Source organism: Stylophora pistillata, chromosome 14, assembly GCF_964205215.1.
Source record: "Stylophora pistillata chromosome 14, jaStyPist1.2, whole genome shotgun sequence".
In the NCBI taxonomy this organism is placed as follows: Eukaryota; Metazoa; Cnidaria; class Anthozoa; order Scleractinia; family Pocilloporidae; genus Stylophora; species Stylophora pistillata.
Window position 1 is genome coordinate 14429879 of NC_142532.1, and position 12098 is coordinate 14441976.

Below are 12098 nucleotides of genomic sequence, written 5' to 3' on the forward strand. Positions count from 1 at the left end.
CTAGTGTAACCACAGCTAATATCAGTTATTAGTAAGGGCAATTTCGCGTGGCATCATGTCTCCATCACGTTTCCAGACAAACCAGTGACCTAACCAGACATTTCACTGCAGACCATGCTTGTTTGTGTTGTAGAGCGTTTTCAAGGATTGATATTTCAAGTATTTTTTAGGTTTCCCTTTTGTTTTATAAGTCTTGCCTTTTCGCCCCTACGTGCTATTTTGATGAATCTATAGTTTTGATCATTTATTTTTAGTGTGTGCTTGAACTTGGCTCAGCACTTACCGTGCTAGACATTTTAATCTCTTGTTATGGTTGAGGATAACTAGTTTGCTAGGTGGTCATGTTTGAGTTGGTAAAACTGACCTTGAGTCTTACCCACACTGAACGTCCTGTTTTGGAAATTCCCACGGTTAGCTAACCCAAACATGTCTGTGATTTTTGTATTTAATACTGGAGCACTCCTTGCTGAAAGTAGTAGAAATAAGAAGTGGAACAAGAGAGAGAAAATTAGCTGTAGTAGAAGCAGCACTATAGGAGAATAAAGAACAAAATTACAGAGTCTCAGTACCTTTCGTTAATTCGCCAAGCGAGTGGTAAAACCCCCACAACATTTGTTTCTGTTTAATTTTGAGGGTTTTTCTTTGGTTGATTGTTGTTTTCTTCTAAATACAGCCGCTTCTTATAATCCTTCCGGCATTCGCTATTGCAAGGTTCTAAATTGTGCGTTTTGATTTGTTAAACGTCCCCAGTAGCTGAAACCGACGAGGGGTGGCCCTTTTTGCCGCAGGCTATAAAATTAGGGAGTACAGTACCTTTACTAATAACAGAAATACATCTACTAAACCGACATCGAAGACTATTTAGGTTTTGTAGATGCATTTCTGTAGATGTATTTTTTGTAGATGTAAACCATCTTAAGTAGAGAGCAACACGCTGACCTATAAGTATAACCGCTGAGTGTAACATTGATCCAAGTGGCCCTTTTAAACCAGATTCCTCATTAACTAAATTTTGTTTTAGTGGTTCATACATTAATGACTATGACATTCTTTTCAGAGCTAAAAAAAACTGGCTAGCGGTGAGTTGGTTTACGGAGAGAAGGTTCACTTGAAACGCAATAAGGAAACTGTACTCTGGGAATAGAAAATTAAATCTGGGATCTGCCGGAGTGAAGTTCTGCTGCGCCTTGATTCTAGTCTGAAGGGAAGAATATCGTACTTTCAAGGTCGTAAGTGACTCTTTATTTAACATTTGTTCACTTTACTTTGAATTTTTATACCCGTCAGGGTCGTTTGTATAAAACGAGAAAGATGAATGAGAGCAGACAGCATAACATACGGTATACCGAACTGATTTCTGTGGTCTTTTACATTTTGATGAGAATAGCAGCGCAAGAATGAACCAGCTATCTAACAATTGCACGACAGTTCAATGATTTTGATTCCAGGTCAACGAGGTGTTACTTTTAACTCTCTACTTCTCTCTTAGATCATTTTAAATCGTGCCAATCAAAAGCGAAGAAAACACCGCAAAGGCAACAAACTCTCCTCGGAATGTTGAACCAAAAGGAATTATAACATAGCGCGCGCGCTGGTCCTATCTAATTCCTATTACGTCAACATGAACAAAATCCTTATGTACGCACGGCCGCGCTCAATAAAATGACGTGTGCAGTTTCAAAATAGCTGCAAAATTTCCGTCGTGTGAGTTCCTCAAGTTAAAGTTTCGGAAAGCGATAATAGTAAATCGAAGGCCAACCAAACTTTTCTTTGGCTTTCGACCCTCCCGCAAGTAATCAAGCCAACAAGCACTATACGAAAGCGAAACACAACAGGCCCGTTTCCCGAATTTATCAGAACAGGAGCTGGAGCAAATTTTAGCTGAAAGACATTCAGCAAGAACTAAGAAGACTACAAATTGGATTGTGGCGACTTTTAAAGGTAAACGTCTCTGTTGATGACGTTTTTTTGGTTACATTTGTAATTACTACAGAAAACCATTTAATTACAAAATCAACAAAACAATCTAAGACGCCAACATTTTCGGGCAACTTTCATTTCAAAAACATTATAAAAACGTCATTCAGCGCCCAAATTGTTTTCGTATGTTATAAAAGAATTGTTTCATGCTTTTTGCTGTGCGTCTATCGAGTTATGGATGCACTTGGGAAGTTTGGAGAGCACTCAAGAAGCTAGAGTTGCTCTCGGCTGCGCCTCGAGCAACTCTTGCGCTTCTCTCGTGTTCTCCAAACTCCCCGCGTGCATCTATAACTCGATAGACGCACGCTAAGCATGAAAAAATTCTTAAAAATGACCGGGATTAGCCGCTAGAAACCATCGGGATTGAGGGATTGAGGGAATGAGGGAAAATTCCGGTCGGGATGGTGGGATTGAAGAACCCTGTTGGGGACCATCTACTATGGGGCTTTGGGTATAAGGGAAGGTACGTTTTTTATTAGCGGGGGTGGGCCGGGGCTTCGGAGGGGAGGGTTATTAGTAAATATTTTACAAATTGGGGAGGGTCAAATCCGTTTGATAAGCACCCGGGGGAGGGTCACAGTTTTTTTTTTTTGGCAAGGAAAAAACTACTCCATGTCGGTTAGTTGACTTTTAATTAGTTGTTACCAAACACGCGAAATGTATAGAAACCTAAAAGTTATATATACAAGCAAAGCTACTAGTCTAAATCAAACTACATCATTTTAAACAGCTGTCGAAATATTATGTCAAAAAACTATCTTGTCCCAACTAACGTAATTGTGTCTCTCGACCCGTGCCCACTTTCGTCCATATTTTGACGTCGGTAATGTTTCCGATGTGCTACCAACAGAGTCAGAGGAGTAGCGGGCATCCATTTTAGAATGGCGAGTCAGCAAACAGCCACAATAGCCACAAGTTGCTCCATCTGACCTCATGAAATCCTCGCATTCTCCACAAGCGCATTTCCTTCTTTCTATTCCTCAAACATCCTTGCCCATTTTCAAGTTTTCACCGTGCAACGCCACGCAATTAGGGACTTTTAGCAGTGACGGTTTTGTGGACGGCTACGGGAACCGGACATGAAGTTAAACACTTTTGCGCCCGCGCGAGTATCGCCTTCGTTGTCCACCCGCCGTAGCGGGCTTCTCCAGTGCGGCAAACAGAGTACTTTGACGTAGTACCGACTACGGTATATATCCATATACTCTGTAAACTACTGAGTGAAGGTAGCAAAATTACTAAATGGTACAAAGAAAACCTGCTACAAGTGAATGTTCAGAAATATCAATCCATGCTTATGGGTTCTGGAACTGAGGCCAAAAATAGTATAAACCTGCATATAGATGGAACTGACATTGAACAATCAAAATCTATCAAACTGTTGGGGGTAATCCTGGACTCTGAACTAAATTTTAGTGAGCATATTACCTTAGTCTGTAAAAAGGCAAGTCAACAGATAGGAGTTTTAAGTCGTCTAAGAAAACTAATACCCACTTACGCTAAACTACAACTTTATAAAGCCGCCATTTTACCTCACTTGACCTACTGCAGTATCATCTGGCATTTCTGCAGAGCCTCAGACAAACGTAAAGCTGAAAGACTACAGGAAAGGGCCTTGAGAGCAGTTTTCAACGATAAATCACTCTCTTATGACGGCCTGCTGAAGCTGGCTGAAATTCCATCACTGGTGAACAGAAGGCTCCAGGACATAGCAATCCTTATGTTTAAGGCAAAAAAGAACTTACTTCCTTGTCAAATACAGGAACTATTTATGTCAGAAGTAAACTGCGATAGAAGATATTCTCTAAGAAATGCAGATTTTAGAATCCCTCGCTTTAATACAGTAAAATATGGTAAACACTCTATAAGATACTATGGCCCTCTCCTCTGGTCGAATCTTACAAAAGAGTTACGCAGTGAAGACAGCCTACACGGATTTAAGAGCAAAATCAGGAGAACAGACATGACTGTCATGATTGATGATGGATGCAAAAAATGTGCGCTCTGTAATGGTTAATATTTAACTCTAGGACATTGATAAATAATTTTAACTGTTAATAGGTCAGGTAAAAAATTCTGTAAATAGGTTCCAGATTTCTTACTTTTAAAGCTTTTACCCTGTTTCCCCAATTACTGCTATGCGCTAGGTTTTCACGACACATAAATAAAGTTCACTACTACTACTACTACTACTACTACTACTACTACTACTACGGGAGTTTTTGGTGAGTGTTTTTTAAACATTTCAATCGTTTTTTGCCTTTGCATCGAGAAACGTAACTACTTCCAACCTTAAATCATATGTTTAGGCAAGTTTCCTTCCGAATTTCTATAACATTTGCGCGGCGTATTCGTTTTCCCACAGGTATTGATATGTCCCTCGAAAAGCGTCCCAAGTAAGTTTGGTTAGGTCGTTCTATTGTTATCGCTATTGTTTTCATTGAGCAAAAACTGAAAGCATAATTAATTACTGGGGTTATATGTAAATCTTGCTCTTTACTCGTAAAGTTTTATAGTTTATGATCATTTCATTCAACAAAGACGGATGGGAAGGGTTAACTTTTAAAAGCTTATAATCTCTTCTAACACTTGCGGATGATTTTCATTTCCAAGTAACAACAAAATGAAACCCAAATAAGTATTTAAGGATGCTGAGATGCGCTGCTAGACGTGAAAATGACTATATTTATTGAAGGATATCCTCCTTTTGTGTATTCGATTCTTTTACTGGCTACTGCCTGAAAGAATTTTTTTAAAATCTTCCCGTTAGAAATGAAACAGAAAAATATATAGCAGCAATGGCCACATGCAGTCTTTGACTGAATAAGTTATTGTAAATTTGGTGTAAAGCCTGATTGGATTTGAAACGTTTCTCTGTTTGTTTTTTCTAGTGAAATTTGAAGCATTATTTCAGTATGTTTCACGCCGTAGTCACGAACTGTTGTTATTGCTAAACTACTTTCATTTTCGCGGGCTCTAGCACGGACGGAGCCTGGTATTCCCAGTCCCCACGCGATCTAGGTGGCCGTAGCCGTCCACAAAACCTTCGGTGCTAAAAGTCTCTATTAACTGCTTTGTGCGCAGACGCGGTTATGGGAGCAAAACTTCCGGTCATTTATTTTCACTTCCGGTTATTTTTGTCTTGGAGGAGGAGGGGGGAGGGTCAGATCCTTTTGTTTAGGCATTTATGAAGGGTCATGCATTAACCCAATCTGGAAAGTGGGAGGGCCACGACCTTTTTGGCAAAAAATTTCTAAAATACCCCGACCCAACCCCCCCCCCAATAAAAAACGTACCTTCACCAAAATGATCTATTTTCTCAGTATATTCGCCGTCTTGCCTCTTGAATTGTAGTTTGTTGATAGAATGAGACAAAATTAGCTATCTCGGATTTTGTTTGCGTCCCTTTCTGCCTTGTGAATGAGGTAAGTTTCTGAGGAAACTGCGGTCCTGCGTCGGTAATGGTTGTTACTAGATGATTTGGTTTTATAAACTGAGTTGATAATGTAAATTGGCCACGTGACCGAAATAAGTTTTTAAAGCTGACGTTTATAATGGCAATTGAACCTCGTGTCTAGCAAGTTGGGCGGAAATCATATGCGTGATTTCAAAATCACAAGTATGATTTAAGACCAAAATTGCACGACACGAGGTTCAGTTACCACTTTATCACATCCCTTTTGAAATCGCCCAAATACAGGACTTGGTCAATTCAAATAATTTATTGATGCTGTAGTGAGCCGGTTTTTAAATAAAAAGCGGAACCGGAAATGCTTTTACATCTTATTTTGTATGCAAAACAGAAAGACTTTGACGTCATGTTCAAGAACTCAGTCAAGCGTAAAATGATGCGACTTAGAGCAAAAAATGGTGCGATTCGTGAATTAATCGCACCAATTAGAGCCAATCAGATTACAGGGAAAACCAGGGATTTCATAATGGATGTAATAAAGAGCGTTATCCCTTCGTCAGAGTGACAACAACCCACAATCCCTCTGTTCACTCTGACGAAGGGCTGACGTTTGAAACATCAGCTTTATAGACTCTCTATGTTGGCTGATTTACGTAAGGATTTGTTCAAATGTCACTCGTTTCTCCGCCCTTTCAAAGGTGGTTCTACCACTGAGGACCGCGGGCTTCGGTACTCTTTTTTTCCTGCAGTGGCTATCTTGGTTTTGTTCTGTGTTGAGCTTGAAATAAATTATTCTATTTGACGACTTGTCCTGCTTATTCAGCCGTTCTGGTATCGAGAACATTATCAAATTTACATATGATGCAAGATCCTCGCAGTAGACAGCGCTATTTATACGATGAATATATGAACTTCATATATTCATCGTATCTGATTTATCATCACGGGTTTATTAGGAATCAACTTAACGGCCTGCTCTCAGTTGCTTGTTAGCTCAATTGGTAGAGCGCTGTACTAGTATCGCAGAGGTCAATGGTTCGAATCCCGTACAGACCTGATTTTTTTTTCAGGTCTGATTTTCGCTATTGCATAAATAGCGCTGTCTACTGCGAGGATCGTGCATCATACGTATCTATAACCGCAGTTCAAAATATATGAACTTCATATATTCATCGTATTATCAAATTTGTTGATAAACCAAATTACGCTGCTGACCCACCCTAATGAATTACAGATCATATGCCAATATTTTATTGCTGTTTAATTTCTTTTTTCTGTTTGTTTTGTTTTGACTAATTGCCGTTTCGTTTTCTCATCTGTTCCAAGTTTCACTATAAATGACAGTTCAATAGTCAAGCTAGGGTAAACCTTGCCATTCAATTTTTTTAAATTTTTTGTTCCCCAGCAACCAATCGCATTGGCAATTCTGAAAATCATTAGAAATGTAAAACAGATTTCGTCAATTTTTTTTTTTTTTTTTTTGTGAAACAAATGAAAGCTTAACGAGGAAAAAAAAAACAGAAAAAATACAAAAAACATTGTAAAGATGATCTCGTTCATCATGATAGCTGGTTAGTCTCGCTTTGTAAATGTTTGCTGATCACAAGTCGTTGTTGTTGTTGGTTTTTCTTTTTAGCCCTACAAGCACTTTTCGCCCACCAGCTAATTCGAAAGTTAAACACTACAAGCTGTTCAAATGTGAACCCATTAAAAGTGTTCATCTACCAACACTTCTTAGTAAATACAAACCTTTCTCTCCCATGAGGAAGGGATATAGAGGGCGGAGATCATTCCTTTGTGGGATATTTTGTTGTCTATCGATACAGTTCGTAAATAACTGAGCCGGGTTTGTTCCGTGACTACCGAGAAAACATGAAGTTTGCCTTCACCCTCGCAGTTTTGGTCACTTTCCTCTTCGCCCATTCTATTCACGTCTATGGATATGTGAGTATGAGATCTGAATAAATCTCGTTTAAATGGCAAGTTTGTAAATCCCATGCATTTGATCATCATTGTTACAAAATGGCTACCATCATGATATAACGAATTCGTATGATTAAGAATCTCGGAGGTGTCAGCGAAAATGAGGTCTGATCTGAACATCAAAAACATCATGGCGAGATATTTGATAGTTTTTGTTTTATTTGTGGTTTCCCTTTTTTTTTCTTTTTCATCTAGGGAATACCTCAATGTTTGCCTGCATTAGCAAGCTATCTCCATGGTCAACAGGCATTGCTGCTAAGTGTTAAGAACGACCTCCATAGAACAAAGCAATTGTTAAAGCAAGCTATTAGTAAGTGTGCACTCCTCTGTCGCGAATTTTTCGTTTGTTGCACTTGAGATTGCTGCATATTTTACACGACGTGGAGAATTTGATTCTTTTTTCTTCTGATTGGAAAAGAAAGTACGTTCGCGTTTTTAACTAGCATTCGACGGGCCTGCCGTTTCGTACTGGTTTGAGACAAGGATGACGCATTCATAGATGTTTTGGTAGATTAAAAGAGACAGATTTGTTTTAAGAATTTGAAAGTTTTTAAACGCAAAGAACTAAAAAAAAATGACACATTCTTAAAATTCAAGCTCAAGTTCTTACCCAATTGCATAGTCAATGTCCAAAGCAAATCCAATGTTCACACCTCCCAGCTAGGACTTCAGTGTCACGATGTTGTGTTTCCACCTTACTGAGAAAACTTTCAAACCTCGAGAGCTGAAAAATAGTCGTTCGATAGACCGATGAAACACAAAAAAGGCAATATTAACACACACTCACTCATGCACACGCAAAATAACGAACAAAATGGTTCAGGATTGAAAAGATTATACCAAATTGCAGATGACAAACTTGAAAACGTACTTTCATACTGAGCTGTTTCAAGATTCACAAAAAGAAGTGTCCCCGGTAACTGACTCTTCGTTGGCCTTTTCACCTCATTTTTAACTCGAGGGTAAGCGATAGCGTAGAAACGAGTTATTGTGAGCACTTTGGGATGTGCGAATTGGGATGTGCAAATTGACTCTTCGTTATTAGTCATAATTAGTCGGCTCCGAACTCGAGATCTATCCTTCCGAAGAAGTCCGAAGTCCTGGCGCCATTGTGATTGCATCGATCGTTGCAATTTTTATCGCCTTTACACGGCTGTTTCGACATTTGCTAAATTGAAATGGACTTGGAATGTTTCAGATTAGTGTTAGATCAACTTAAAGACCAAAATTTGAAGGATCTTCGAGTCGTCCACGCGCTTAGCATAACGAGGAGCAGCGAGAATCACGAAGGGTTTGTGATTGAACAAACGCTTGAACAAACACCGAAAATTGAGCCGTTCACTACGCTTTGTTAGAAAGGGAACTGCCGCAACGAAACATGTTGATAAAAATAACGATATTGATGCTGAAATTTTTTTAGCAATTTAATTATGTTGAGTGTTGAAGACAAGTAGTGGCTGCTCATTTACTGTTGACAGCCGGTAAAAAAAAATAAGCCTTCACAGATTTTCGCTAAAAATTGAAATTTATTATTTTGAACCCTGGTGAGCAATACATTTTTTTTTTCAAGCCAGCTGCTTTTATCAAATTTTGTTTCCCTATTTTCCACGAGTTGGCCACAGGCGCCCTTTGATAAACACAAACAACAACGTTCTGTAGGAACAGCGCGAGAGAACTAGTTCTTCCAGATCGATTTACAGTTATTACTCGAGCAAACTGAATTGGTTTCTTTCTTGTAGACAAATGGCCCCCTGGTCACTACTGCATCCTTGCGAAGGGACCATGTCCAACGGGCTTCCTTCGCTCCGCAGGTCACATGCGAGCATTGAAGATGTACGCCTCTAGTGCCGTTTATATCAAACCAGCCACGTTTGGAGACAGCAGGATAAAATGTCATGGCCATCCATGCGGCCGGTATGGACAGTGGATTGGAGAGCTTCATATCACAGCATGCTGCAAGTGATGGGGATACAAGATCACCTACCCCAGCACCATAATCAACCCAATCAATAACCAAAATGGGTCTAGAAGTGATTGTAGCCGTCGTGAGACCTGCGACGCATTAGACCTAGATCGTTGGATTATTTTCATTTGTGTCTGTGACAATTAATAAAGGGAATGATGAGAGAAATTTTGTCTATAACGTTTTCTTTAACTCTGTCAGATCAAGATGGCAAGTAGGATTTCAACGCTAAAGATGGTGAGTTTATCCCTCTCTACAACTTCTTATCCTACTAAGTTTCGAAAAGTTTTACAAGGAGTTGTTCACAGTATGGACTTGTCACGTCAACTTCTCCGGTTACGTTCCCTTTCTATTGCCAAAAATTTTTTTCAATCTATCTCTCCTATTCAAAAGTCTACGAGATTTGAACCATTTTTTGTTCAGTTTTCACCATAGTTCTTCAGCCACTGTTCCTCCATTTGCAGTTCGTCTCCCATTGGCATGTTGTTTCTTTGCTCTGATCAAGAAATTTTATAATTGTTCTGTACTACTTTTGTTTCATTTTGACGAATGCATTTAAAAAAATGCTATTACAATGCTATTTGGCAATGGCGGAATCAATGGATGAAATATTGAACCAGAAAGCAGGATACGAAACCCTTTTGCGAAACTTCTAAGGCAAGTTTTTCAACGAATGTAAGATTAATTATCATGTGACCCATCCGGCCTCGCTAACGTGATCCTATATAGAAAACCACATTAAGAGGTGACTGTGTAGAAATGGGTTGACGACAGCTGGTCCTAAAAAACCGTGTGCTCTGCACTTGTGCGGCTTTGTTACAAACAAACAAACAAACAAAAAAATACAGAGAGGCATTGAAATAAGAAAAGAGAAAATAAGTCACCCTTTTCGGTGAATTATGAGTTTCTTCTTCTGACTCAACAAAAAAAAAAAAAAAAGAAAAGTTTTTTATTGTAGAATCTTTTTTTTGTGTGTTTATCCCATGTGCACCCGTCTGTCTCTTGATTTACCTTTGCATCTCATTTCAAACACTTGTAACAACGTTCTGCTGAAACATCGCAAGAGAACTACTTCCTCTGGCACGATTTGAGACTATTACTCGAGAAAACTCTGTTTCCAGCTTGTGGGAAAATGACCCGCAGGCCACTGTTGCATTCATGCCAAGGATCCATGCCGCCAGTGCCAACTACATCACTACAGTTACGTTTGGGGGTCAACAGCAAGATAAAGTGTCATGGTCCATGCGATCGGTATGGGCAGTGAATTGGAGAGCTGTACATTACAGTATGCGGCAAGTAATGGAAGGAGCAGACCACCTACTACAACACTATAACCAGCCCCAAGTAGTTTGAAAAGTGAGCACGCCTCCCGGTTAGCTCAATGAATAGAGCGCTGGACTGTTGTGCGGGAGGTCGAGGGTTCAAGCCCCGGCCGGACCAACACTCAAGGTCTTAAAATAATTGAGAAGAATATGTTACCTTTCGATAACACCAAGCAATGGTTAGATATTCTAGTCTTCTCGGATAGGGACGAATAAATGGAGGTCCCGTCTCCTACAGGGTTAGGGGTAGGAGACGTTAATTTCGCGCGCACGAGATTACTGTGTGATGAATGTCCTCCCCTGGGGTGGGATGGGTGAGATTTATCGGGTGTACTACTCGTATGGTTCGTATAGGTTCCGTTCTAAGCCTACCCTACTGCGGTAATGCAGTGAAAAAATGCTTAGGCCATTTTACCGCATTAGCTGATGGCCCACATTTTACTTTTGATTATTGATGTAATTTACTCTTTCTTATATATTCTTACTTTCATAATCTGTAGTAACCTCTTGAAATAGTGCGAATAAAGAGTTTCGTTTCGTTACAGTGAAGGACAAGAGCGGCTCCACCAATACTGAGGCCATCTGGAACGTCAAATTGCCGACTAGTCACACATTACTTACCTGCTTAAACAATGTGAGTAGCTCACACAATCAGGATGTGTTATTTCACTCTCCCGCGCCTCGCATAAAGCAGCAACCACGGTGAATGCTGGGAAATACGAAGGATAATAATCGATAATGTCTCGATTCCATGTCAGGTTCCTTTTGATGTTCAGTAGATCGCCATTAGCGCTCGTGAGAAAAGAATGCTTTGAGCATTTAGTTTGTTTTGCGAAGTGCTGTTTACTTTAAGGATTAAAAAATAATTGTCGAAACTAGATGTTACTGCTGCCGCATCCCACATATCTACGAGCATCCTGTTCCGCAAGAGAGAGATGATTGAAGAATATAGGTAATACGGTCGGTCTTGGAGTACGCAGCGCCTGTTTGGGCGTACCTTCCTGAGTACCTTAATGAGCTCGTCGAGCCAGTACAACAGAAAGCGCTTAGGATAATCTTCCCCCGTCTTGACTATGGATCTGGCCTTAGTGAGGCTCGGCTGCAACCCCTCGTGGTTCGCAGAGCTGAACTGTGTTCTAGGTTCATGGCCGGGGCGAGGAGGACTGAACCTAGAAGTCACATCCTTCCTCGCGCCACTGAGGTCCACCATCATGGTTATTCTTTGCGAACTGGAAATGCTCGAGTAGATCGGTTTAGGGGGACCACAGACAGACTTAATAATCTCGTTACTGTTCGCTATCAATAAGATGTATATTTAATTAATGTTGTACCTATGTAATACTGACCCATACTGTAATTCAGCCTAGCTGCGAGAGTATGGAATTAAACGATCATCATCATCATCATCATCATCATCATAGTAGTGACTAATTGAAAC

General features: G+C 40.0%; 1 protein-coding gene across 1 annotated transcript; it reads left to right on the top strand.

Annotated features, from left to right (window-relative positions):
* Positions 1-7147: 7147 nt before the first annotated feature.
* On the top strand, positions 7148-9506 carry LOC111334187 (uncharacterized). The gene is made up of 3 exons (XM_022939878.2): positions 7148-7336; positions 7571-7685; positions 9115-9506. The coding sequence occupies exons 1-3, from the start codon at positions 7265-7267 to the stop codon at positions 9336-9338; spliced, it is 411 nt and encodes a 136-aa protein (XP_022795613.1). The 5' UTR covers positions 7148-7264; the 3' UTR covers positions 9339-9506.
* Positions 9507-12098: the final 2592 nt, after the last annotated feature.